The sequence below is a fragment of the Phocoena sinus genome, chromosome 21, assembly GCF_008692025.1.
Source record: "Phocoena sinus isolate mPhoSin1 chromosome 21, mPhoSin1.pri, whole genome shotgun sequence".
Taxonomy (NCBI): Eukaryota; Metazoa; Chordata; class Mammalia; order Artiodactyla; family Phocoenidae; genus Phocoena; species Phocoena sinus.
In genome coordinates this window covers 11,849,490-11,876,231 of record NC_045783.1, presented here as the reverse complement: position 1 = coordinate 11,876,231, position 26,742 = coordinate 11,849,490, and the positions used below count along the sequence as shown (strand labels likewise).

The following is a 26,742-nucleotide window of genomic DNA, read 5'->3' as shown; positions in this document are numbered from 1 at the left end:
TCTTTTCAGAGAACCAGCTCTTAGTTTCATTGATCTTTTCCATTGTCTTCCTACTATTTTTTCCATTGTGGTTTTTTTTTTTTTTTTGCGGTACCTGGGCCTCTCACTGTTGTGGCCTCTCCTGTTGCAGAGCACAGGCTCCAGATGCGCAGGCTCAGCGGCCATGGCTCACCGGCCCAGCCGCTCCGTGGCATGTGGGATCTTCCCGGACCGGGGCACGAACCCGTGTCCCCTGCATCGGTAGCCAGACTCTCAACCACTGTGCCACCAGGGAAGCCCTTTTCCATTGTTTTTATGCTTTGTTCTTCTTTTCTAGTTCCTTGAAATATAAAGTTACATTATTTAAGGTTTCTCTTGTTTCTTGGTGTAGGCACTCATCACTATGAACTTTCCTCTGAGAATTGCTTTTGCTGTATACCCTAAGTTTTGGTATGTTGTATTTCCATTTTCATTTGTCTCAAGGTATTTTTTTCATTTCTCCTTTGAATTCTTCTTTGGCCCATTGGTTGTTCATTAACGTGTTTAATCTACACATATTTGTGCATTTTCCAGTCTTTGTCTTGTAATTGCTTTCTTGTTTCATATCATCAGGGTCAGAAATGTGCTTGATATGATTTCAGTCTTTTTTAAATTTATTGAGACTTGTTTTGTGGCCTTATAATATGATCCATCCTGGAGAATGTTTCCTGTGCTCTTGAGAAGAATGTGTATTCTCTTGTTTTTGGATGGAATGTTCTATATATGTCTGTTAAGTCCATGTGGTCTAATATGTCATTTAAGTCACCTCCTATTGTTGTACTGCTGTCTATTTCTCCTTTTAGGTCTGTTAATATTTGCTTTATTTAGGTGCTCCTGTGTTTACAAATGTTACATCCTCTTGTTGGGTTGATCTGCTTATCATTATATAATGACCTCCTTTGTCTCTTATTAGAGTCTTTGTCTTAAAGTCTATTTTGTCTATTTCTGATGTAAGTTTAGCTACCCCAGTTTTCTTTTGGTTTTCATTTGCCTGGACTATCTTTTTCCACTCCTTCACTTTCAGTCTTAGTGTGTCCTTGCATCTGAAGTGAGTGTCTTGTAGGCAGCATATATATTTGTCTTGTTTTTTAAATCCATGCAGCCACTCTGTGTCTTTCAATTGGAGAATTTAGTCCGTTTACATTTAATGTAAATATTGATTGGTATGTACTTATTGCCATTTTGTTAATTTCTGGCTGTTTTGTAATTCCTTTGTTCCTTTCTTCTTCTCTTGTTTACTTCCTTTGTGGTTTGATGACTTTCTTTAGTGGTATGCTTAGTTCCCTGTGTCTTTATCTTTTGTGTATCTACTATAGATTTTTGCTTCGTGGTTACCACAAGCCTTACATAAAACAACTTGTATTTGTAATAGTCTGTTTTAAGTTGATAACATCTTATGTTTTGAATGCATTCTAAAGCTACATTTTTACTCTCCCTCCACGTTTTATATTTTTGGTGTCGATTTACATCTTTCTATGTTGTGTATCCATTAACAAATTATTGTAGTCATAGTTATTTTTACTACTAATATTTTTGTTTTTTAACCTGCATACTGTCTTTATGAGTGATTAACCCACTGCCTTTACATTAGATTATTCTTAATTTTACTGTATTTTTACCTTTACAAGTGAGATTTATACTTTCATGTTTCCCTCTTTGTATTTAGCACCCTTTCATTTTGGCTTAAAGGCATCCCTTTAATATTTCTTGTAGGGCTGTTCTAGTCATGATGAACTCCTTTAACTTTTGCTTCTCTGGAAAATTCTTTATTTCTTCTCAATTCTGAAGGACAATTTACTGAGTATTCTTGGTTGGTAGGGTTTTTTTTGTTTTTTGTTTTCCAGCACTTTGAATATATTGTTCCACTCCCTTCTGGCCTACAGAGTTGCTACTGAAAAATCTGCTGATATTCTTATGGAGATTCCCTTGTATGTAAGGAATTGTTTTTCTCTTGCTGCTTTTAAGACTCTTCTCTTGTTTTTAACTTTTGACACTTTAATCATAATGTATCTTGGTGTGACTTTCTTTGGGTTCATCTTATATGGAACTCTCTGAGCTTCCTGGATCTGAATGTGTGTTTCTTTCTCCAGGTTAGGGAAGTTTTCAGCCATTATTTCTTCAAGTAAGTTTTCTGCCTCTTTCTCTCTTCTCCTCTGGGACCCCTGTAATGTGAATGTTGGTCTGCTTTATGTTGTCCCAGAATGCCTTAAGGTATCTTCATTCTTTTTCATTCTTTTTTCTTTTGGCTGCTCTGATTGGGTAAGTTCCACTCCCTGTCTTTGAGTCACTGATATTTTCTTTTGCTTCATTTAGTCTGCTTTGAAACCCCTCTGTTGTATTTTTCAGTTCAGTTATTGTATTCTTCTGCTTTGTGACATCTATTAGGTACTCTTATATTTTCTCTTTGTTGAAATTCTTATTTTGTTCATCATTTATCCTTCTCCAGAGCTCAGTGAGCATCTTCATGACCATTATTTTGAACCTTTATCAGGTAAATTACTTATTTCCATTTTATTAAGGTTTTTTTCCCTGAGGTTTTATCTCGTTCTTTGATTTGGAACATAGTCCTCTGTTTCTTCATTTTCCTTGACCCTCTGTGTTGGTTTCTGTGCATTAGATAAAACAGCCACCTCCTCCAGTCTTGAAGGAGTGGCCTGGTGTAGGAGATGAACCTTACTGTTCAACCCTGCCCCAGCTCTTGGTTGTCTCTCAAACCTCTGTGATTGTCCAATCAGCCTACTTTATTTTTAGTCTCTCTCAGTAGTTGAGGGTGTGCCAAGACCTGTCAGTGTCGCAAAGGGGAGTATATATCAGTTGTTACGTAGATTCAAGCTGATTGGAAGCCAGACCCTGAGGCAGCAGCTTTTGAAGTATGCACATATACCTCTCAGGGGAAGACTGGGAGGTAGGCTTTTCTGTCGGTTTCCTCTGAGTTGAGCCCTGGGGTAGCCAGTTAAGAATGGTTTCCTTCTCTGCTATTGTCCTGTTGAACCCACGAGCACAGCGCCACTGGCCACTAGAGCCAGGCTATCAAGGGTTGGGTTCTCTGGGCAGCAGCCATGACAGTCTGCGTACCAGATGTGTGCATTGTTCCTCACTCAGAGATGCTGATGACCCACAGTGGGGCAGGGAGAGAGTATGAATGTGGTGCCTGCCAGGCTCCTGTCTCTAGAGAGGGTTGCAGTCAGCTCCCAGATGAGTATTTCATTAGCACCCTGCCCCTTCGGCCATAGCTGAAGGTAAACTGACAGGCCTCTTTCACAGGGAAGCTGGTGCATTTTGGGCTGAGGTCTCTGTACTGTGTTCTGGAGGCAGCTGGTGGAGAGCTCTCACTGGATGTCTGGGGGCTTGTCTCTCAGGTGCAGGTCTTAAAAGTTGGGGTGCTGATGTGAGTTCACGTCCCTCACTCCTCAGAGAGAAGCTCCAGGCTGGGAGTTCCCTCCCGACTCTGGACAGCCCCTCGGGGCTGAGGTTTGTGGTGAGATGTGTCAGGGCCTCTCCTACCCACTTAAATGTGTTGTTTTCTTGTTCAGCTGAAGTGTAGGGGTGCTCTGCTGGTTTGGGGGTTTTCCTCAGAGAAAATTGTTCCATATGTAGCTGTCAATTCTGTGTGTCTGTGAGGAGGTGAGCTTGGGGTCCTCCTTTGTCACCATCTTGAACTGGACCAGAAGCAGTTTTCATGAGGCTTTATAATTTGTTTTAATATCAGGTAGGACTAGACTTCTCCCACTGCTGTTCTTGTTCTGAATTGTCTCCTAATTCTTCCTCGCTTTCTTCTTAAATGAACTTTGTATTTAACTAGCTCTAAGGGAAAAATCTGATATTTTTTTATTTGTTAAATTTATATTTTTAAGAAACTTGTTTCATTTCTTCTCATTTATTTACAAAGAGTTGTACAAAGTAGCCTTTTACAATTTTTAAAATTTCCTGTGTTTGTAATTTTCTTCTTGTCATTAATTTTATATAGCGTACTTTCTCTGTTTTGTCTGATAAGATATCTAGTGGTTTATCTTGCTGGTTTGTTTTGTACAGTGAACCAGCTTTGGGGCTTATTTTTCAGTTCTACTCTTTTACTATTTATTAATACCTGTTTTATCTTTTTTTTTTTTTTTAATTTATTTGGCTGTGCTGGGTCTTAGTTGCAGCATACAGGATCTTTTAGTTACGGCACACAGGATCTTTCAGTTACAGCACACAGGGTCTTTTAGTTACGGCACACAGGATCTTTCAGTTACGGCATGTGGGATCTAGTTCCCCGAGCAGAGATTGAACCCAGGCCCCCTGCACTGGGAGCGTGGAGCCTTAGACACTGGACCACCAGGGAAGGCCCCACCTGTTTTTATCTTTAACAGTTCTTTTTGTTCACTTACTCTTTTTCTAGCTTTCAAGCTGTATGTTTATATTATTTACTTTTTTATCGATATATGTATTTAATGCTATAAAGTTTCCTGCCACACTTGTCTTTCTTGGGTCTGTACATGCTGATGTGTACTTCCCCATCCTTTTATATGTGTGCGTATTCGGTATGGTGTTTGTTTTGCTTTGTGAGCCAACCCCAAACACTTTTCCTTTAAAAGTGAGCCAATCCCCTTCACGCTTACTGCTCCATTTGGCCTCAGTTCCCTGAAATTAATGTTTTGGATGTACAGTACACGTTTGCATCTGTATCTGTCTGTCTTTATTTATGTTCACCTCTCTCATACACACAACAGAGAGTCTGGCCCCTTGTGTTTTATTTGCTTTTACTCTTTTGATATTTAGGAAGTTTTTTACCTCTTATTTTCACCTTTATGCTAATACCTTTGTGTGGTATCCTTGGTTTCTTTTTGACCACTGACTGTTGGCTCCGTACAGTGTGTAATACTGCAGTTAGCTGCTGACCTGTCTCCCCTGCCCTCCCCTACCTTGTTAGTCATTGTTCTCTGCTATGTGTCTTATAGCCATCACTTGCTGTGTCTTTTCTGTCATCATGGACCCTTCGTGTACGTGTAGAAACATGTAATTCTACAAGTACATACATGTTACTTGTTTAACACCAGACTTCTTGCCTCTGCCTCTCTAGTCCTGGCGGCCTCCCGAGCTCATTCTGTAGTGGATTCTCCACTAATTTCCTGGTTGCCGTACTTCTCTGTTCATATGCACATTCCTAACGTTTGCTGCGACCTTTACCTTTAAGACTGAGTTTATCTAAATGATAAATCCTTGACTCACTTGAGTATGTTAACTATGTCACCTGAACTCATTCCATTCCTGGCCTGTGATTCCTCCTGCAGAACTGCTGTCAGGTCTTTGTGTCTTTCTCACGTTATGGACGTGCACTCCTAGAGTAAGCGGGAGTGTGACCGTCATGAGGTGCTCGGTGGGTCTGTCATTCAGGCAAGGGAGCAGGTTGGAGGCAAGCCGTCAGAGCACGCCTGCGGGGCATCGGTGGAATGCAGAGGGTGGCCGCTATGCCCTCGTGCCTTCCTGGCGCTCTCTCATGGAGTCTGCAGCTGCTGTGGTTGGACTTCTTACATGGCCCTTCTCCAAGAGGGCTCCCTCTGGAGCCTCTGAAAGACGGTGTTCCCCTCGTCAAGTTGCATGGGGGTGTCCACTGCTTCTCCCGCTGGCAGAGCCGTGGGCCTGCCTGGGCCGCTGTCCACCTTGGTCTTCAGTATCCCGTCCCGCCACCTGCCTGCTGCTCCCTTCATGTATCACGTCTGCATCAGATTCCTTAAGCATGTCACATGAGATGTGTAGGACGGAAGTGCTAATGCTAAAACCAGACAGGTTTTGCATTTTTTTTTAACTTAAAAAAATTGGACCTTTTTTTAACATCTTTTTTGCGAGAGAGGCTAATAATACACTGATGCAAAAGTGACTTTATATCAGGAAAACAAACGTGAACATTTGGCCAGCAGGAGAAAGTAATATAACCCTGACCCTTTGTGGGTAATGTGAGGATAAAAAGCTAAGTTTAATAGGTGACCGACATACAACTGAAAACAGTAACCTGGGACTGTTAGAGCAGAGACTGTGGCCCTGCTGGGAGAGAAGTTCCTTTCACTGAGAGAAACGCCCGTGGAAGTCAGCTTGGCAGTCAGTTACTGGTGACTGTGTCTGAGGGGTTCCTCTGTTTTGTTTTTTGGTAAAATGATCACATTTTGTTTGTCATGTTTACTTTGGTATGTTAAATATTTCATTTCGCTGCGTTTTTCTTCCCAGAGTCTCCTCTATTTGTATGGTAGAATTGATAGCCCATATGTGCTTTCAAGAGCAATACCAACTGAAGTAATTTAAGAAGATAGAGAATTGTATTAGTTTTCTAGGGTTGCCATACTGAAAATCCAGTGGTATAAGACAACAGAAATTTTTTCCTTGCAGTGTGGAGACCAGAAGTCCGAAATGCAGGTGTCAGCAGGGGTGGTCCCTTCTGGAGGCTTTTTGGGAGAATTTCTAGCTTCTGGGGTTGCCAGCAATGCTCGCTGTCCTTCAGCTCCAGTCTCTGCCTCTGCTGTCACTCGGCTGTTATCCCTTGGCTGCTGTCACCCGCCATCCCCCTGTGTCTCTCCTGTGTGGCCTCTCCCCATATAAGATTTAGGGCCCATCTGGTTAATCCAGGATGATTTTGTCTTGAGATCCTTCATGTAATTATATCTGCAAAGACCCTCATATTCACAAGTTCCAGGGGTTAGGACTTAGACATATTTGAGGGGGCCACTATTTAACCCAAGGCAGTAATAAATATTTCTGGTTTAGTACAGTTTTTAAGATTCTGATTTCAAGCAATTGGGTGGGGATGGATGCTGCAGTTTCCCCTCCTATGCAAAATCCTAGAAATGATTTAAAAAAAGGTATATATTATCTTAAATACTGTAAATATACATTGTACTTGAGAGAAAATGGGGGGCGCAACTCTCAGTGTCTTGGTGCACCCGAAAGGGTAAGGAGTCTGTGAGACACGCTTGCATGGTCTGTAGCCGAAGGGCTTCCCTGTGGGGAGAGTGCGGGGTGGGGATAGTGTGGGATGGTATTGCCAAGGAGGTGGCTGCAGCAGGGGGCTCCTCCCAGGGACAGCCTCGGGGTATTTACTTGAGAAATGCAGTAGGAGCCACCAACAGAACTACCGACAGAACACGTGCTGGGCATCCCTCCCTCCCCCAGGCCGTGGAGGTATCTGACGCCAGCACTGAGCAGTGATGTGGTCGGGGCAGCACCATAGGTGGCCGGGGTGCCCGCAGTTCCAGACCTGGGATACACACGGGCCAACAGCACAGCCCACCTATTCCCCATCTCTCCCTGAGGGCCAGGCAGGGGCACCCAGGCAGCAGTGCCTGCCCATCCCCCAGCCAGGGGTTAGTCCAGCAGGAGTCCCTGCCCTCTGGGCACCTTTAAGAGACATTGGATGCTGATGGGAACGCCCTGGAGAGCTCATCCATGAAGAAACACTAATTACACAGATCACAGCAGGACTAAGTGTCATCCTGAGACATTTACACCTGAAATGATAGCCGGTCTGGGATTTATGTCAAAATAATTGAAGTGAGTCCCCTGCCAAGCAATGGGTGGAGAGAGAGATGAGGTTAGATGGGTCATGAGTTGATGATCGTTGAATGATGAATTGCCACCCAGAATGGAAGGGAGGGTAGTAATGAGGTTAATTCGTTGTCTCTTACAGGCAGCTCAAAACAGAGGTATGTGCCTGGGTTTTTTGTTTTGTTTTGGTTTGAATTATAAAATTAGCAACCAGAACAAGTGAAGATAGAAATAATGAAAATTTACCCAATTCTCAGGCGTGAGATTGGCAAGGGAGACTTTTCATTTTATACTTGGTTTTTTTTTATTAGCACAAATTACCTTTATAAATATTAAAATGTAAATCATTCACAAATGTTGGTAATTTTTCTTACTAATTACAAAACTTCTGTGACTTGTCTTACAACATAACAGTTACGAACTGCCGATTAACCATGTTCAAACCCGGAGGTTTACCCTCCCTTGTCTTATTTCCTAGAATTGGGTGGAAATGATTGGAAGGTGATAGCCCATCACAGAGTATTGTGCTGGCCCGAGAAAGGTCTGGGGTTGAAGCTTAAGACCACGTTATGTGACTCTTGAGAAAAATGTCACCAGTTGTCTAATGGGTCGTCACTAGGGTGAGGATCCTAAGGTGGGAAAAGGTGAGGTCACCCTTGGACAGTGTTAAAAGCCGCAGGCTGACTTCAAGGCGTGAGTTAGGAGAAGAGAGTAACTTCTTTCCTCGGCCCTTGGTTATTCCTGTCAGGAGACTTTTTTTTTTTAATTGAAGTATAGTTGATTTACAATATTGTGTTAGCTTCAGGTGTACAGCAGAGTGACTCAGTTACACATGTATCCGTACGTATCCTTTTTCTAATTATTTTCCACTATATGTTATTACAAGATAGTGAATACAGTTCCCTATGCTATACAGTAGGTCCTTGCTGTTTACCTGTATGTCAGGAGATGTTTTTGATGGTTCTTCTCCATACGTATCCTTGTCTTGGTTGGACATGGACGTGGGGTGTGGGGAAGCCATGCACCTTTGGTGGGTTTATCAGAAAAACATTCCTGAGAGAGAGGGTGACGGGGTGCTGGTGGAGTGCCGAGCGGTGGGCGTGGAGGGCTGAGAGTGTCGCCTTCGTAAGTCAACACGGTTGAAATGTATAGATGTCTGTGCTTCCTTCCTGTACGTCTGTCCCCGGGCCTGTTGCCTCCCTTCAGACGGCCCAGCCTTCCCAGGACAGAGTCAGGGCAGAGCACACGTGGGCGCTTGCCCAGTGCCCCTCGCTTGCCTGGGCCTAGCCGGACACAGCTCCCTCTCCCAGGAGATACCGGGCAGCTCCCTCCTCTCCTGGTGCCTGGTTTCCTTTCTGTGATGCTGTTTCTGGAGAGCAGTGTACTTCTGCTTTCCCTTGATGCCTTTGTGATTGTAGTTGGAAAAGCTGTTCACATTTGAAATCTTCTACCTTCAGTGTTTGAATCAATGACATCAAACCAATGTGAGATACAGCCGGGATCAACCCATTTCTATGAATTGGTATTATTTAACGCCTGCCACTGAATGTTAAGTTGTCTGTTTTTTCTAAATGCACTTTTGCTTGTCTTCATCATTTACGACTATTGCCAATGTTCTTTAAGTCTATTCTGATGGTGATAAATGGATTCATTTGGGAAGATCAGCTGTTTTGATTAAAAGTGAATACAGGGCTTCCCTGGTGGCGCAGTGGTTGAGAGTCCGCCTGCCGATGCAGGGGACACGGGTTCGTGCCCTGCTCCGGGAAGATCCCACATGCCGCGGAGCGGCTGGGCCTGTGAGCCATGGCCGCTGAGCCTGCGTGTCTGGAGCCTATACTCCGCAACGGGAGAGGCCACAACAGTGAGAGGACCACATACAGCAAAAAAAAAAAAAAAAAAAAGTGAATACAGGTTAGTGGAAGGAGCTTGCGTACAATTTTCTCGTCAAAGAGTGGCGACGAGGCAGCCAGCAGGGTTACTCCCTCGGCTTTGAGTATCAGTCCCTGGCCCTCCGCTAGCCAGCTCATCTCCACAGAGCCCCTGCTTGCTGTCAGACTGAAAACAATCCAGCTGTGAGTGTGCTGAAAATAAAAATTGTGTGCATCTTCAGTTTTGAGGGGGTGGACTGCTTTTTGCATAGTCTTATTTATTTTTTACTACAAGGAAGAAATTTTTTTTAAAAAATGTGTTCAAGTTGTTTAGTTATCACCTTATGATTTTATTTTATCCAAAAGAAAAAAATGGGAAAGCTTTGAATTAGATGTATTTAAGTGGAAAAAAGAAATGTTTTAGTTCATCTGGCTTCAGTTAAGCACCTTAACAGGTAGCGTTAGTTGTTTGATGCTTAGTGAGGAAATACAGTAGTAGTTCCAGTTAAGTCTTTGGAAGTATGGGGACAAAGAGAAATGTGAGTTTACTCAGCACTGGGTCAGCGCTGGGTCAGGGATATAGCAAATCATTAGTATTAGGTATCACATTGTCACATTAACTTTTTTCCAGAGTATAAACTATAAAACTATAGGTTTTAAAGTCTGAAACTACCTTGGTTGAGCATTTCAAAATCCTTAGGCGATTCTAAAACTTGTGCATCACTTCCTGATACAGGATTCTGATAAGAACCAGGATAAATCTCAGGTTTCTCAAAACAAGCAAAAAACGTAGACATGGGGCTTCCCTGGTGGCGCAGTGGTTGAGAGTCCGCCTGCCGATGCAGGGGGCACGGGATCGTGCCCCGGTCTGGGAAGATCCCACATGCCGCAGAGCCTGCGCATCCGGAGCCTGTGCTCCGCGACGGGAGAGGCCACAACAGTGAGAAGCCCGCGTACCGCAAAAAACAAACAACAACAACGAAAAAGTAGACATTAGCCTTGTAATTTCAAACCTGTGATTTGTTGCTTTGAAAATTAAGGATTGCTTTCAGAATTTAACATGATTTTTATTCTGGGCTCCTGAATTGCAAATGAAATATTTCTTTTTAACAAAAGAAAATCCAGATGAAGAAACCCCTGTAAAAATATTTTAATAAAATGTATCTTTATTTCAGTATCTTAAATAGTGAAGATGAAGAAATATTCAATAATGAAGAGCATGAATATGCATCCAAAAAAAGGAAAAAGGACCATTTTAGAAATGACAAAAATACTCAGTGTAAGAACATTTTCATTAATAATTTCATATTTGCTTGTTGAATATGTTGATAAGTTGAATGGCATTGACAGTGCTGTCTTATGACGTAAATGGTGATACGGTTATACACGTGGCAGCACTGTACCCGCAGTTGCCCACTGACTTAGTGGTCAGATATCTGCAGCTCAACCATTTAGCTGAGCAAGTCATTAGTAAGATTTGCTACAACGAAACCAAAGACAGGAAAACCTACAAAACAGCCTCTGTGTCTGAATGTTGAATAGCAGTCCTGAATTCAGGTCCATTCACTCCCAAGCAGTGAGGCCGAACCTTAGGGACCTTGACATTGGGCTTTGGTGCAGGAGACGCTGCTGGTTCGGAGCAGAAGGTAGACATGGTCAAAACTGGAGCCATTCAGGCGGGACGGGGATGGGGAGGCTCTGAAAGGGCCCCTGTGCAGATGCCCAGACTTGAGTCCCTGAGACCCTGTTAGTGAATTCAGTCGTGCGCCCTCTGGAGGCCGCCGTGGACAATGTACTCGTGATCCTCAAAGCTCTGGGATGAGTTACTTGGAAAGTGTATTTAAATGGAACACCATACGGGGCCATGAAAGAGGAAGAGAACTTTTATTAGGGTGTATACCAAATGCACTTTTATAACCATTTGTATTTGGATATGACTGCAGTCACTTGGTGACACTTTTTTCTTCCAAGTTACCTAGACGTGGTACTGTCATAAATCATCTTTCACGTAAAGATGTTTCAGTACCTCTTAAACTGATATTAGGAAACGAAGCAATTCTGGTTGCATTTAGCCAAGTCAAAGCATCTCTTATCTATATGATGTCAGATAATTTTGTTAGCATGTGCCACTGTTGAAGTTCCTTAAAATCTTCATTTTGTAATGATTCACCAGCTTTTAAAAACAAAGTTAATTTTTATTCTAGGTTTTTATCGTGAAAAATGGATCTATGTCCATAAAGAAAGCACAAGAGAAGTAAGTATTCTATTATAAATAAGAGTATGTTTTGTATTGTTACTGTTGAATATGTGATGTTACATTAAATTGTTTCTTTTGCAATATCACACCTGTGTCCACATTCTAAGAGGTGAAAGCATAAGAGGGTCTTGAGACAGTGTTTTGTGTGTGTGGTGTATGTCAGTGCGCCGTACGAATCTGAATCAGCGGAGGGCTGTTTCAGAAGAAGTATGGACCCCCAGGTACTTTGATGTTTCCTTCCCTGCCCTCCCCAAAAGCTGTTCATAGTGAGCCTCTGGTACTAGTAGGGCTGTGTCTTGGCTCTCCTGTGTTTTGGGTTGGTGAGAACAGTTTGTAAACCCCTCATTTATTTTGTAGAGTAGTAGCTAAGGTGATGGTAGTTAAGCTGGAATCTGCAAAGAGCAGTTGAGCCCTGCCCGCCTTTCTTTTGCAAAAGGTCTGTTCACCTCAACTCTGCATGTTTCTTTTTTCTCTTGGTATCTGGAGAAGCTTGCTTCCATCTGTTGTCTGAGAAACTCTGCATTGGCCTTATTTTGCAACAATGGGGGAAAATATTCAGGGAGCGGTTTTTTAGCGTGTATTATGTTAGCGTAAGTTAAGGGTTCCAGAAGTGTTAACAGTGGGTGTTCTGAAACCAGCCCAGCTTCCTAGAAGCTTAAGGATTAGATTCTGAGATAGAAAATTTATCCAACCTATTTGGCGATGGTTAACATTGTTAAATGGGTATGAAACCACTCTAACCCATAACATACACTCCAGTACACCATTGGAAGGTGTTTGGCGAATCTGACCTAGTTTGAGCTTATGAAAGACTGTTAGACATTTGGACTTCCCTGGTGGTGCAGTGGTTAAGAATCCACCTGCCAACTCAGGGGACACGGGTTCTAGCCCTGGTCCGGGAAAATCCCACATGCTGCAGAGCAACTAAGCCCGTGCACTACAATTACTGAGCCTGTACTCTAGACCGCGAGCCACAACTACTGAGTCTGCATGCCACAACTACTGAAGCCTGTGCGCCTAGAGCCTGTGCTCTGCATCAAGAGAAGCCACCGCAATGAGAAGCCCTTGCACTGCAACAAAGAGTAGCCCCTGCTCGCCGCAACTAGAGAGAGCCCGCGCGCAGCAATGAAGACCCAATGCAGCCAAAAATAAATAAATTTATTTAAAAAAAAAGAAAGAAAGACTGTTAGACATTTCATTTGCTGGGTGTCACGACACTGATTACAGAACAGAGGTCCAGCTTCGGCTGCACACGCGGCAGAGGGGGAACTTGCGGTGAGTCTGCGGAGTGTTGCGTGGATCCTGGGAACCGGCACAGGCAGGGGCCAGGACTTGGAGCTGGTCCCATCTCTCTCCGCATCACATCACGGCTTTGGTCTTCTCACCTGGGGCCCACCAGGTGTTTGCTGCTTGTGTGCTTCAAACGTGTGATTTTATTTCCCCCCAAAGAAGAGGCTGTTGTGAGATGGGTGACTGCCTGGAAGGAACACCAGTGTTTGGAATTCTGTTCACTGAGAAAGAGAATAGTTACCAGCTGTGATTGATTTCAGGTTGTGATTGATAACCAGTTAATCTTGGCTTCCTCCACAGCTCCCAGGAAAATATTTTGTACTTAGTGGATATTCAGTAAAAATACATAATGAATGTTTTAAATAAGTGTATCTTGTTGGCTTGTGCACACATTGAGAGTGTTGTTGGGATTTGGATGTAAAACCAAATCAGCCCTCACGGTGCGTCTTCTGTCAGAGACTAAGGATTTCCCCTCCAGCTCCCCCTCTGGCCCCTCTCCTGTCCTCTGTTTGAAATGTGAGGCGTGTTTGTCACCTCATGTTTTCTGTGATTATTCCCCACTTTATCTATACTCACAACTCTGCATTGAAGATCTCTTTATGTTCTAAGTATTCCAATACAGAAGATCGAGTTTAAAATGTCTTCTGAAACCTGGGGTAGAGATCTGTACAAACCAGTATGGAATATAGGGCATATCACTGCCCACGGTCACGTCCCGTCACCTCTAGCCCTTTGCACCCACACGCTGGTATTCAGAACCCCACCCCACTCAGGTGCCTCTCGGCCTTGATCCTGAGCGGCTGGGCGTGTGTCCAGGCCTGCAGGCACACAGGACTCCCCGCGTCGGAATCGAACTCCAACGTGTAGTTTATAGCAGATGCTTCTTCGTAGTGGCCAAGCATGATTTATGTATTTGTAGTTGCACAGCCTAGAATACATCCAGTTATTTTATGATTTTAGGCTTAATTTTGTCCTCCCCCAAATGCATGCCAACAAAGGAAATTGACAAATATTTAATCAATATTTATCCTTGTCATTAAGTGGTGTAGAAATGTCAATGCGTAGTGTCTTGATTATACATAAATGACTTAAATTTAGCATTGTTTTAATTTTACTCTATTTTCAGCTGAATATGGAATAGATCATAATAAAAACGAATATCCTTTGCCAAAATTAAAAAAGAAATTGCGCAGACTAATTCACGTTAACTGTTTGCTCGTTTTGACTTATGACTCATTTGACAGATTTTCACTTGTGTCTCTTTTTCCAGAGACACGGCTACTGCACTTTGGGAGAAGCTTTTAACCGCTTAGACTTCTTCAGTGCGGTCCAGGACGCCCGGAGGTTCACTTACGTGGCCAGAGTGAGTATTTTATTTCAGAGTCACTTGATGACACTTTGGGGCGCCTGCGTTTTGAGGATTTTCATGTGAAACATTTCAGATGCTTTTGACAGCTGCGCACAGTTGTGCTTGTTCGCTGGTAGAGAACCCCCGGGGCCGGGCAGTCGGGCGAGGCTCCGGGCTGGCGCTGCGGCTTCTGCAGGCTCCCGCAGGGGCAGGGGCACACTCCCTGCCCGTTGCGCTGTCGGAGATGCAAAGAGGAGGCAGAAGGTATCCTGGGAATCCTTTCACATGCATTTTCTACTTTGTGTTTTTCACGGAGTATGATCCCTGCTTAATAGAGGGACTGTGGGCTAACAGAAAGAAGGAAATTTATACCGAATGGAACTCCACAGAAGCCTTATTGTGTTAATAACATGTTTTTAGAGGAAATTTTTGTCTTGGCCTACATTCAGAAAAGAAAGGATCTTGCCATATATTCCATTTACTGTCTGCTTTTATTTGCCTAACCAACTTATTCACCTTCTTACTATTATAGGCAAAGAGTAAGTGATGGGTCACGAAGCTGTTGATTTTGGATTTTTAATGGTGCTGTGAGACTCTGGAAAGATATTCCTTGTAATGCCTGCTAGGCATTTGGAAGTGCTACCGGAAGGACAGAAAACTGGGTGGTTAAATGATTTTAAGCCCGAGTGTTTGGTTTGGTTCCAGTCAGAGTTTGCCGGGCATCCATGTGACCAGCACCTGGGGTTCCTAGCCATGTGCTCCCTGCAGCCTCGCCAGGTGGGGGCTGTGTGGAGGCCGTAGTCCCTCCGAGGGTTCGAGTTCTCCCAGGTGCCTGCACACCAGACAGGGGCCTCCACCAGCTACCTCTTCCCTCCAGGAGACCGAACTGGAATTTGACTCCACTTTGTAGAAATGCCAAGATTTGAGTATCCAGGAAAACGTGTGTCAGCAGAGAGGTCTGTTACACAGTAAGCGTTGACCCACGTGCTTTTTGATACTTCAGATCATGCTTAGTTGTCTAATACTAGCCACTCTGGACCGCAATCCACACAAGGGATTTTACTCGTGGGGGCGTGAGAGAGACTCTGGGGCAGGACGGAGACGTGGGAGGGAGGACGACCGAGCCTCCTGGTTTCAGTGCCGGGCTTTTCTGCTCATCTTGCTGGTCCAGGCCCTTGGTTTGCTGACCAGAGAAGGTCTGAGCGTTCTGTGCTCTGTGTCCTACTGAACCTGGTCAGCTGAACAGCCTTGGGATCTTTGTTTTGTCCACATGCTGGTCTCTTTTTCACTGAGGAGCCTTTCTTCAGACGTTGTCCTCATCCTAGACAGTAGTAGCTGGCAGATCGTAGACTTTCTCTGCTGGTTCTTTTGTAGTATGTGTAAAAAAATACGTAACTAAAAAGTAAAATATGTGGTGTGTCCACATGCTAACGCGTGAAGTGGCGTTTCTCTGCATCGCCTCTAGAAACGGCCGCCGGGGCTGGTGGCTTTGGCAGCTGCTGAGGCCGCTATGCGAGGCCCGCCAGCACCACTGGGCCCTCCCACACGGCTGGCCTCTCTCTGTGGCACTTCCGTGATGGCCGAGCACTCCCGCCAGGTGGGGCCTCCCCATCAGGGGTCCTTGCCTCCTCACCCTCCTCCTGCCCCTGCTTCCTGCTCCTTCAAACCCTTCCCGAGGCCAGTTACCTTCCTAAACTGCTCTGCTTATGTCTGCCTTCTCCGAAAGACAAAGACAAATGAAGCCAGCTGTCAGTGACTCTGTGATCGGGTCCACATGCCGTGGCCATGACCTGCAGTCCCCTGGCCCTAGTGACTCTCTCTGATCGGGTCCACTTGCCGTGGCCATGGTGCGCTGTCCCCTGGCCCTAGTGACTCTCTGTGATCAGGTCCACGTGCCGTGGCCATGGCGCGCTGTCCCCTGGCCCTAGTGACTCTGTGATCGGGTCCACGTGCCGTGGCCATGGCGTGCTGTCCCCTGGCCCTAGTGACTCTGTGATCGGGTCCACGAGCCATGGCGCACTGTCCCCTGCCCTAGTGACTCTCTGTGATCGGGTCCACATGCCATGGCCATGGTGTGCTGTCCCCTCGCCCTAGTGACTCTCTGTGATCGGGTCCACATACTGTACTGTCTCTTCTCCCTTCCCTTTCCTCCTGTTGCCTCCCCAGCAGGCCTGATGCCCCCACTTGCTTTCTTTTGATCGTGCTCTGTGCCTCACCTCTGGGTGACATGTCCCCCTGCACTTGCTGCCACCTTGTCTGTGGGGGTGGCATCCCCTCTCGCTCAGCACCCCGCCACTGGGGTGGAAACACTGCTTTGCGGGTCTGTTAGTGCATCATCGTGCGGTCAGTACCCCTGAATCGCACTGAATCGTAGTTGGCCTCAGTGGCTGGAGTGGTGTCCTTGGCACCTCTCTGCTGCTTTCATGTTTATACCACACTTACCAGGACAGTGAGGGTCTCTTGCAGTTCTTCTCAACAAGACAGTTTCCCATAACTTGTGCTGTGTTGTCCAGATGGCCACTCCTTAATATTAGAAGAGCTGTAGATGTACAAGCAGTGGTTTTGAAATGACTGATGAAAGAGTTTCCTTACATTTCGGATGGCATGCAGTAATATTTCCTCTAAGAATTTATATGAAAAGCATTAGTATTAATATTTTATATGAAATTCCTTTATCTAAAATTAGCATTTTAAACTGAGGCTAATCTATAATTACTACATAGTTTCAGAATAAAAATTAGTATTAGAGTTTAGTGTTCAGTATAAATTGTTTTAGTTGTCAAAATAAAAATAAGTAGTTTGGAATGGAAGTTTAGTCTTTATTCTCCTATACTTTGGCAGGAATGGAAATTTGACGTCTTCTAATTACACAAATCCAAATTAAATTGTCTCTTCCACATCCTGTATATGAAATAAGCCACTTTTGGTGTTGTCTGTTTAAAAATATTTGAAACATCTTCATACCTAGGTTACTTTTGCAATTTTTCAAAATTTTAGTCTAATTTTGAGGAATAAACACTGTTTTTCCAAGCTGCATTCACTCAACTTTTTTTTTTTTTTTTTTTTGCGGTACGCGGGCCTCTCACTGCTGTGGCCTCTCCTGTTGCGGAGCACAGGCTCCAGACGCGCAGGCTCAGCAACCATGGCTCTCGGGCCCAGCCGCTCCGTGGCATGTGGGATCCTCCCGGACCGGGGCACGAACCCGCGTCCCCTGCGTCAGCAGGCGGACTCTCAACCACTGCGCCACCTGGGAAGCCCCTCACTCAACTTTTTAAAGGAGAATAGAGAACTAATTTCATGTGCCATGTTCCTCAGAACATGGCACCTAATTTAGGGTCACTGTTGAATCACATAGGCAGTGCCTGCTGGCGCTGGTGGGAATCATAAGGAAACCTGTAAACATGGGGTTGTGAGCTGCCCCCTCAGCACTGTGGTGGGATGGATGAGTCCGTGGTCTTTCACACACTCCTCGTGCATTCGGCCTGTTCTTAAACCTCATTCACGTTACATTTTGTCCATCTGGCCACAGATGAATCCAAACACCACTTCTTGCTCTGGGCTAACACGTGCGTAAACACACACACCGCCTCCGCCGCTGAGCTTCGTCCGCACGCTTGTAAACAGTCGTGTTCTTCACCACCATTCAGCAGAATTTGTGTTACAAATGTAATGCTGTATGTTTAGTTTCAGACTAGTTGGTAGTCAGCGATATGGCTATTATGTTAAACTGCTGTTAAAACTCTCTTGTAATTCACAAAAAAATGTTTTTTTTTTTTAAACATCTTTATTGGGGTATAATTGCTTTACAATGGTGTGTTAGTTTCTGCTTTATAACAAAGTGAATCAGCTATACATACACATATGTTCCCATATGTCTTCCCTCTTGCGTCTCCCTCCCTCCCACTCTCCCCATCCCACCCCTCCAGGCTGTCACAAAGCACCGAGCTAATATCCCTGTGCCTTGCGGCTGCTTCCCCCTAGCTATCTACCTTACTATGTTTGTTAGTGTGTATATGTCCATGACTCTCTCTCGCCCTGTCAAAACTCACCCTTCCCCCTCCCCATATCCTCAAGTCCGTTCTCCAGTAGGTCTGCGTCTTTATTCCTGTCTTACCCCTAGGTTCTTCATGACATTTTTTTCCCTTAAATTCCATATATATGTGTTAGCATACGGTATTTGTCTTTTTCTTTCTGACTTACTTCACTCTGTATGACAGACTCTAGGTCTGTCCATCTCATTACAAATAGCTCAATTTCATTTCTTTTTAAGGCTGAGTAATAATATTCCATTGTATATATGTGCCACATCTTCTTTATCCATTCATCCGATGATGGGCGCTTAGGTTGTTTCCATCTCCGGGCTATTGTAAATAGAGCTGCAATGAACATTTTGGTACATGACTCTTTTTGAATTTTGGTTTTCTCAGGGTATATGCCCAGTAGTGGGATTGCTGGGTCATATGGTAATTCTATTTGTAGTTTTTTAAGGAACCTCCATACTGTTCTCCATAGTGGCTGAACCAATTCACATTCCCACCAGCAGTGCAAGAGTGTCCCCTTTTCTCCACACCCTCTCCAGCATTTATGGTTTCTAGATTTTTTGATGATGGCCATTCTGACTGGTGTGAGATGATATCTCATTGTAGTTTTGAAAAAATGCTTATTTATAGATTGAGAATGTTGTCTTGGCCGGCTACTGAAAAGCCCTTCGCATAATTTATTGAACTATTAAGTTTATTTCTAGAAAATCAATAAAAACTGGTCTTTACTCACTAGTAATTTTTCTCTTCTTAACTGATTATTTGCAGTTATTATTTTATAATATGTGCTGAGAAACTTGCTTATTGGGGGAAAAAAATGACAGTCAAGATGCAGTTTAGATTTGGCCCTGGTGAGTGGACAGTTCTTAATATCTGGTCCGTAATTGAGCTTACTTCTCATTCATACCATTTATATGTAATGTATAAGTAAATTAAAAGCATTTTTGGTCAGTTTTAGGACCTTACTTTCATTAAGATAAATCAAAGACTTAAACTTGGTGGAATTTTGAAAATTTTAAGTAGAAAAATTAACCAAAGACTTGGAATTATTAGCACATATGTAGTTATTTCGCCGCAAAGGGGGAGATTATAGCAGAGTTGGTATTTTAAAAGGCCTTTGAAGTGGGCTTTTAGCTCCGTGTCATGATTGGAGACTGAATGTCAGCATCTTTACCCCCTGTCTAGTAGTTGGTGTCCCCTGGTCTGAGGTGGGAGGGATGAGAATGTTGGTGCCCACATTGCTGAGCACCCTTAGGAGAGGTGCACAGTCCCATCCTGTGAGGTTGACTTGGTCTTTCCAAACTAACAGTGTCAGGGAATCGTCTAATTCACATTCCAGCCATAGACCTCGTCACCATCTGTCAGCGATACACACCTGAAGTTTCAGCAGTGGAGAGGTGGCGTGCTGTCCGTAGTGTCATTGCACACCCGGAAACTGGGCAGCCCCTCAGTGCCAGCCCTTCCCGGGGGAGAGTTGGGTTGTCTCTCTCTGTGGGGCGTTGTAGGTCATGCATGGTGGCTCCCTGGATCTGAGGCCCCCCAGTACCGCGGGGACAGCAGCTGCGGGTCCTCTGGGAGGGACGGGGCGGGCTCAAGGAGAGCATGGACTGGAAGGGTCGGCATCTGGGGGCGATGGCCAAAGAGGCTGTCAGGAAACTCCCTGAGAGCAGCACAGGGTAGCAGTTGAAATGTATAAACATGCCAGGTGTGCTGTGCTTCCTAAAGTAGGTTCCTCATCGGGGAAAAACTCTCAGAATCATTACGTTTATGTACCTTTATTTGGGTTATTTGGAAAATGAGTTTATACTTCATTCCCTGCCTGTGGTCAGTGAGCTTTGCTGCCGTCTGTGACACATTGTTCACTTTATTTGGCTTGTAAATAGTGACTTTTTTTTACCTTGGTTACCTTAACTTCCTCACGTTAACTTCCCTGTAACTGGAATGTGTTACTCACTGACAGTTTGGTTTCTCTGAGCTTTGTTTGAGGCCTGGTCACAGGAGCATCAGGTTTTATCTGTGACGGTAACTCAGCCTCTTGACGGCCCTTCCAGCTTGCCCAAGGCTCCTCCCTGAGCTCGGGGAAGCCGCACCTGGCGGCGGGCCGTCCTGCGCGTCGCCCAGGGAGCAGCGTGAGGTGTCGGGTGCTGGCTGTGTGTGCTGCACCGTCGTATTTGTAGCGTCAGGAGAGTTGAACTCTGTAGCTTAATTATTAAAATATTTGTTGAGAAACATTTTAACAGACGTTAATACTCACTGCTAGCATTCACGGCCTGTTTAGAGAATAGGTGCTGGCTGGCAGGGCAGGGTCTGTGAGGTTTAATAATTGATCAGGCCTTTCCAGCGGTGCTGGTGAACCTGTCGTCTGTGACGTATTTAAGTCCCTTCTTGTACTCGGGGTCATACAGAAAGAAACTACTAACCCTCTAGTCACAGTAGGGGATCAGGAAATATTAATAAATACAGGGTGTGCTTAGGGTGTAACAGATGCACTTATGAGGGTGCTTACGAGAAGTCGGTCATGGAAGATTCATGTTTATACAAGGTGGGATCACGCAGAATAGTATTTCTCCATTCAGAACATTTCACTAAAGGGGTAGGACTTTCCAGAAGCGCATACGATATTCTGAAAGGATATTTCAACAACTTTCTGACTTAGAAGGAAGTTTGGCAGTGGAAACCGGATTTCTAAGAGGGATTGTTGGGTAGGGGTAGGGGATTAAGAGGAACAAACTACTGGGTATAAAATAAACGGGCTACAGGGATATATTGTGCAGCACAGGGAATGCAGCCATAGTTTGTAATAACTGTAAGTGGAGTATAAGCTTTACAATCGCCAGGCACCGTGTTGTGCACCTGAAACTTAGACAAATGAGTAAACATAAAGGATTGTTGAGTGACTGGCCAGGAGGATGCAGCAGGGCCGATTTCCTGGTTTTGCGCTGTGGCTCTTGAAGTGAAGGGCGCCAGGGACCCCAGGGGAGCTCTGAAAGGCCACAGCGAGTGCAGCCCCTCTGCAGCTAAGCCCGGCCCCCAGGGACTGCCCGCGTTTTGTCATAGACGTGTACGTGCAGGATCCCACCCCGAAGAGCCAGAGACGAGGGTGTCGGTGTGAGCGGGAAGAGGGCAGCGAAAAGGTCTGGTGACAGGAGGCGGAGGGGACGACGTGCGGATGCGCCACTTGATCTCAGTGGACAGACCCTGAGTCTCACTGTCCTTCGAGATGGCACACCTCTCATCACCTTCTTTCCAGTTTTGTCCTGTGTCAGGATTAACTGCGGGAGGTGGTGGTCAGAACGGGGTCCAGCCTCCGGCCCGGGAGTCGGGCAGCTGAGTGGTGGGCCCGGCCCTGCTCCAGGCGTACACAGGCCATCCCGGGAGACTTGACGGCTCACAGAGCACCCTCCCTGCTTCTTCACTTCTGATCCTCTGCCAGCCCGATGGGCTGGGGTCACCGTGTGCGGCAGATGCCGACCTGAGCCACAAAGGGGTTGACGTCTTGCGCGTGGGTTGCCTGCGTGAAAAGTTTGGTGGTTAGAGTTTTGCTTAAGTCTTTTCACTGTTCCACATTCCTATATTAGAGGAACTACCATGTTTTTGAGGAATTACTTCTAAATAGCGAGTCTGCGGGCCTGACGGTGTCCCCCAAGGTTCATGTCCACCTGGAGCCTCAGAACGTGACCTTATTTGGAAGTGGGGTCTTCGCACATGTAATCAGTTAGGATGAGGTCCTGCTGGAGTGGGGAGGGCCCTAAACCGATGACTGTGTCCTTAAGAGAAGAGGAAACAGAGCCACAGTCACAGGGAGAAGCCATGTGAAGAGATTGGCCCAGGGGCTCCACAACACTAGGAGCTGAGTGAGGCAAGGAGGTCCCCTCTCTGGGCCGCAACATAACAGGGCCCTGCCGACACTGGGGTCTGGACCTGCGACCTCAGAACCCTGAGAGTGGTGGCCGCTGACGTACCCACGCGGCGTGCCGCGGAAACCGTTGCAGAAGGGCCGTTACTTCTCCCCTGGGGCGCCTGTGTGCTTTTCTCCGTGAGAGGAGAGGTCATGCTTGTTCATGTTTTGTCTTCTGCGAAGGATCAAGCATACTTCTTTACACGATAGTCAGATATTCTCACACCATCTCACTTTGAACATGTGGAAAATGAGCCTGTGCTAACGGTGGGTTAGACGACATGATTGCAAACTAGTCAGTGAAAAACTTACAAAGAGCAGAGCCCGGGAGGCCCTCCATTTTCTGGCACAGGTTGGAAGGAGGCCCTGCTGCCACCTGAGTGCGTATGAGAACACATTTCGCTGATGAATCGTGAACCGACCGATGGTGAAAAGAGCAGACGGTTGTCGCGCACGTGGGTCTCCTGCAGACTTGCCACTGGCCCGCACACCCGGAACCCGGGCCGCGTCGGAAGGCTCCACGGCGAGGGCTGTCCCCTGTGCCACTGAGGTCCCCCAGGAGGTGCCCGTCATAGCGGACTCTGGTGTGAAAATGTACCTCATGCACCTCCTCCGTGTTAGTGACACCCTTTTCCTTCTGTTCGAGGTAAGGGATTGGTGTGGGGGGGTGTCATTTGGGCCCCTTGCCTGTCCGTCAGGTAGGGACAGGTTGGGCCTCCTCACCGCGGGGCACCAGGTGCAGTGTGTGCAGGGCCGGGGCCACTCGGGTATTCACGTGACCTCTGCCCTTGAGCTGGGGAGCTGGTCTGCTCATCTTTACACGCCTCCTTAGGTCCTGGGACTTCGGCCCCAGGAGTTTGTTTCCCAACACTCCTCAATCTTTGGACGTGAACTCCTGTTTCCCAAGTGCTTCCTGGGTCCTTTAAATAGTGGAATCATGAAACAAGGGAAAGGACGTCTCAGGCTGGACCGTTCTGGTTATGTGAAGATGTTTAGCTTCTTCCTGATCTCTGCCAAGGACCACGTGGCATGAACAGTTCACGAGGGGACAGGAGCGGGGAGACCATGGTCGTGGACGAGCTTCCAGGGACCCGCGAGGCAGCAGCAGGGCCAGGGGGTGGAGGGGCCAGACCTCTGTGTTGGGTTGTGTCTGGTTTTCTCAGTTTACTGACCAGGGATCTCTTCTTCCACGACACCTAACGGGGTTTGTATCTGCCCCGAGGCTGCCGTGACGAGCTCGTGGTGGGATCATAACAAGCTCTTGAACGTGCTCAGCTCAGGAGCGCTGGCTACGCTTGGCTGACCTTTTGAGGGTGGCTTAGATGGAGGGACAGCAGCCACGCAGGTCCAGCTCTGTCCCCAGATTCAGGGAGGAGAAGCGGGCAAGATGTGCCTCAGGTCACAGGCGGTCCTGACAGCAGAGATGCGTGTATTAAAGGTCTTCTTTGTCTTGATACTATAGCGTTCTCCTCTCGTGGAAAGCAGTGACTTCCTGACACGCGTGGAGACGTTTTAAAACAGTGGCCTTTTGAGTTCAGGGCGACTGTTGAGAGGGACCATCCGTAGAATCTCTGACCTGAGCCTTTGTGTGCCACGTTGCAGTGTCTTGGGTCACAGCCCAGCTTGGCCCCTGTCACGTGCCCACTCCCTGGGCACCCCCACACACACATACCCCCAGCACCTGGAACAGACCTGGAGCTGCTCCACTTGCGATGAGGGGACGGATGAGCAGGTTGTCCTGTGAGATGTTCTGGTGACTTTTTCCATGGTAAACATTCTGCACAAATTCTACCTGAATATAAACTGGCTCATAAGAGACTAAAATAATTAATTTGCCAGTCGTTTTACTGAACCTACAGGCACCTCCTCTTTTCAAGAAAACTGGTATTTAGAAATGGAGGAAGTTCCTTATTAGAAAACAAATTCTTCACAAAAGGAATGCCCTCTGAGTTCCTTAGCACAAAAAGATATGTTTACATTTTATTTTTTTAAAAACGTCCTTCTTGTTGATTCAAGAATTGGTATAGGCTACTTACTCCAGGAGTTTCTCTAATTTTTCCCTTTAAAAAGTGTTGGATTAAAGTAAGCTAGCAAAATATGTAACTCCTAAGAACAAGATTCATGAAGGAGAAGAGACCACGTGGGACCTCCCAGGGATGCCTGCGTCCAGTCAAAGGAAGCACTACTGGACACTAACTGGACAGTTTGGCCTCAAGTTCAGCCTTTTTCTAAAGGATTTTTTTACGTGATATTAGAAAACTGTAGTTTTTGTTGATGATAGGAGGGGGTGGTTGGAATACTTACTTCCTTTTGTGACAGAATATCCATTCTCAGACTAAGACCTGGTGTCAGGGGTCCTCCTCCTCCTCACATAAGAAATTTGCTTATGTGGGTTTTGTCTATTAATATTTACCATATGGAAGTTAAAATAAGTTGTAAAAAAATTTCTCTATTTAAAAATAAAGAGTTCCTGTGTCCTCCTGTGCCCATCTTCGCAGCGTCTGCGATGGTGGAAGATGGTGCGTTCTCAGGGCTGGATTCAGCGTGTGCAGCATCCTCGTGGGCACCGGGACCCTGCACTGCACACAAGCGAGGCGGCAGTGGTACCAGGGAAGTAGCTTAGATCTGGGGTCCCGGGGGCTCCCTGGACGGCTCTCTGAGGGCCGTGGCCCACGGGCTCCGCACTCTCATTTTTCTTTGCGGAGCAGGAGAGGCATGTATTTGCATATTCTGGTCTGTTTCTCTCAGATCCTGAGGGTCTGTCTTGAGAACAGGGAGCCTGTCAGGGAAGGTTGGTGGTTACTCACTGCCCAGGGCCGGTGGCTCGGTCTGTCGGGTCAGCGCTGGGAGCCCCATCCCTTCCGGCTGTCGTTAGCAGTGAAGCTGGCCTCAGGTCTCTAAGTTGGTTGTAAACGCAGACGGGGAAAGGGTCTGAGTCAGTGTTAAAGTGGTGCTGATTGTGATGCTGGTCGAACAAGGAAGACGGAAGACGCTAACATTTTGCTTTGTGACCACCTAGAGGGGCGGGACAGGGAGGGTGGGAGGGAGACGCAAGAGGGAGGAGATATGGGGACATATGTACACGTATAGCTGATTCACTTTGTTATACAGCAGAAACTGGCACACCATTGTAAAGCAATTATACTCCAATGAAGATGTTAAAAAAAAAAAAAAGATTGAGGAGCCGGACTGACCTTGTAGCCTTGGGCTTCTCAGGTGTTCTCTGGCCAGGGCCCTGGAGTGTTGTTTCTGTGTTCACTGCAGCATAGGACACTTTTATGTAAATATACTGGAAGTTGCAGAATGATTTTTTCCCCAACAATCATCATATGATTGTCATATTTGTAATTTTTTTTAAACTTCCACGGTCAACGTGGCAATGTGAGTATGAGTTAGCATTTTCTTTTCTCCCTCTGGAAACTCACAGAGGCAGCTAGGAGGATTGGAAAGGAGGGATGAAAAATTCCTTTTTCAGAGAAATAGGCAGATATAATTCACAGATTCTAAAATCTGTTTAAGGCTTACCCACAGTGGCTCAGATGGGGCAGAAACAGTATGGGAAGAAGTGAATGGATGTGTCCAGGTGGGGAGGACTTGGCAGAGGCAGCCCTGGACCACACCAGAGACACGTGTGGCCCAGGGCGAGGCCCCGCGTGGGAGGCGGAAATTACAGGACGTGAGGGGACGCGGGGAAGCGGCTGACACAGGACTCCTGAGGCCCAGTTTGTACAGAGAGGTGGGCTGTGGGTTCACCGAAGACTGATACGGATGAGCCATGTTTGTGACAACCAGCTCTCCCCGGAGCAGCTGAGGGGAGGGGACAGCACTGGGCCAGAGAAGCGGGAAGGGTGTCCCGTCCTTCCCAGGCCTTCCCCTCTGCCCGCCATGCCAGCATCGCGTGCAGAAGCCTGGGAGGCACGCCAGGCAGCAGCTGCGGGAGGGAGGGGCAGTGCCGTGCGTGTCAGGCGGGAGGCCGGAGGGACAGATGTGATGTGAGGCCGTTGGGGAAGGTCCGGCTCAGCTCGTGTGAGGCTGGGACATTCAGAGGAAAGGGCACGGCAGGATGCTGGGTGGACCCCCAAAGATGTGCCGTCGTGGGGAGGGTGTCACGGCCTGCGGCCTGCGCTCTCCTTCCCTGTCACTTGGGGGCGTTTCCCTTCAGAGGTGATGCTCATCTGTAACTCCCCCCCACCCTCCCCCCCACAGCTGTTGCAGCTGATCGCAAAGTCCCAGCTGACCTCGCTGAGCGGTGTCGCCCAGAAGAACTACTTCAACGTTCTGGATAAAATCGTTCAAAAAGGTAAGGTGATGACTGATATTTTTAATAATCTAAATCTTAATTAGAAATTCGGTGCAAGGAGACTGAATTTTTCTTTGATTTCCCCCAGTATTAATGGTGTCAAATAATGTGATGGTGTCAGGGCAAGGGCTCGGGTCGGCTGCTCAGTTCTTGATGTTGTCATTGTTGTTCTTTAAAAGGTGCTTTTGCATACAGAAGAACATATTGT

At 46.2% G+C, this 26,742-nt stretch overlaps 1 protein-coding gene across 5 annotated transcripts in view; it reads left to right on the top strand.

Annotated features, from left to right (window-relative positions):
• FBXO25 (F-box protein 25) overlaps positions 1–26,742 on the top strand; it is a 55,042-nt gene that overhangs the window by 14,088 nt on the left and 14,212 nt on the right. For all 5 annotated transcript variants that reach the window (XM_032618185.1, XM_032618181.1, XM_032618184.1 and 2 more), the window contains exons 3-6: positions 10,577–10,680; positions 11,606–11,655; positions 14,219–14,311; positions 26,441–26,534. In XM_032618185.1, coding sequence (XP_032474076.1) covers positions 10,577–10,680; positions 11,606–11,655; positions 14,219–14,311; positions 26,441–26,534 — 341 coding nt within the window. The remainder of the gene's footprint in view (positions 1–10,576; positions 10,681–11,605; positions 11,656–14,218; positions 14,312–26,440; positions 26,535–26,742) is intronic.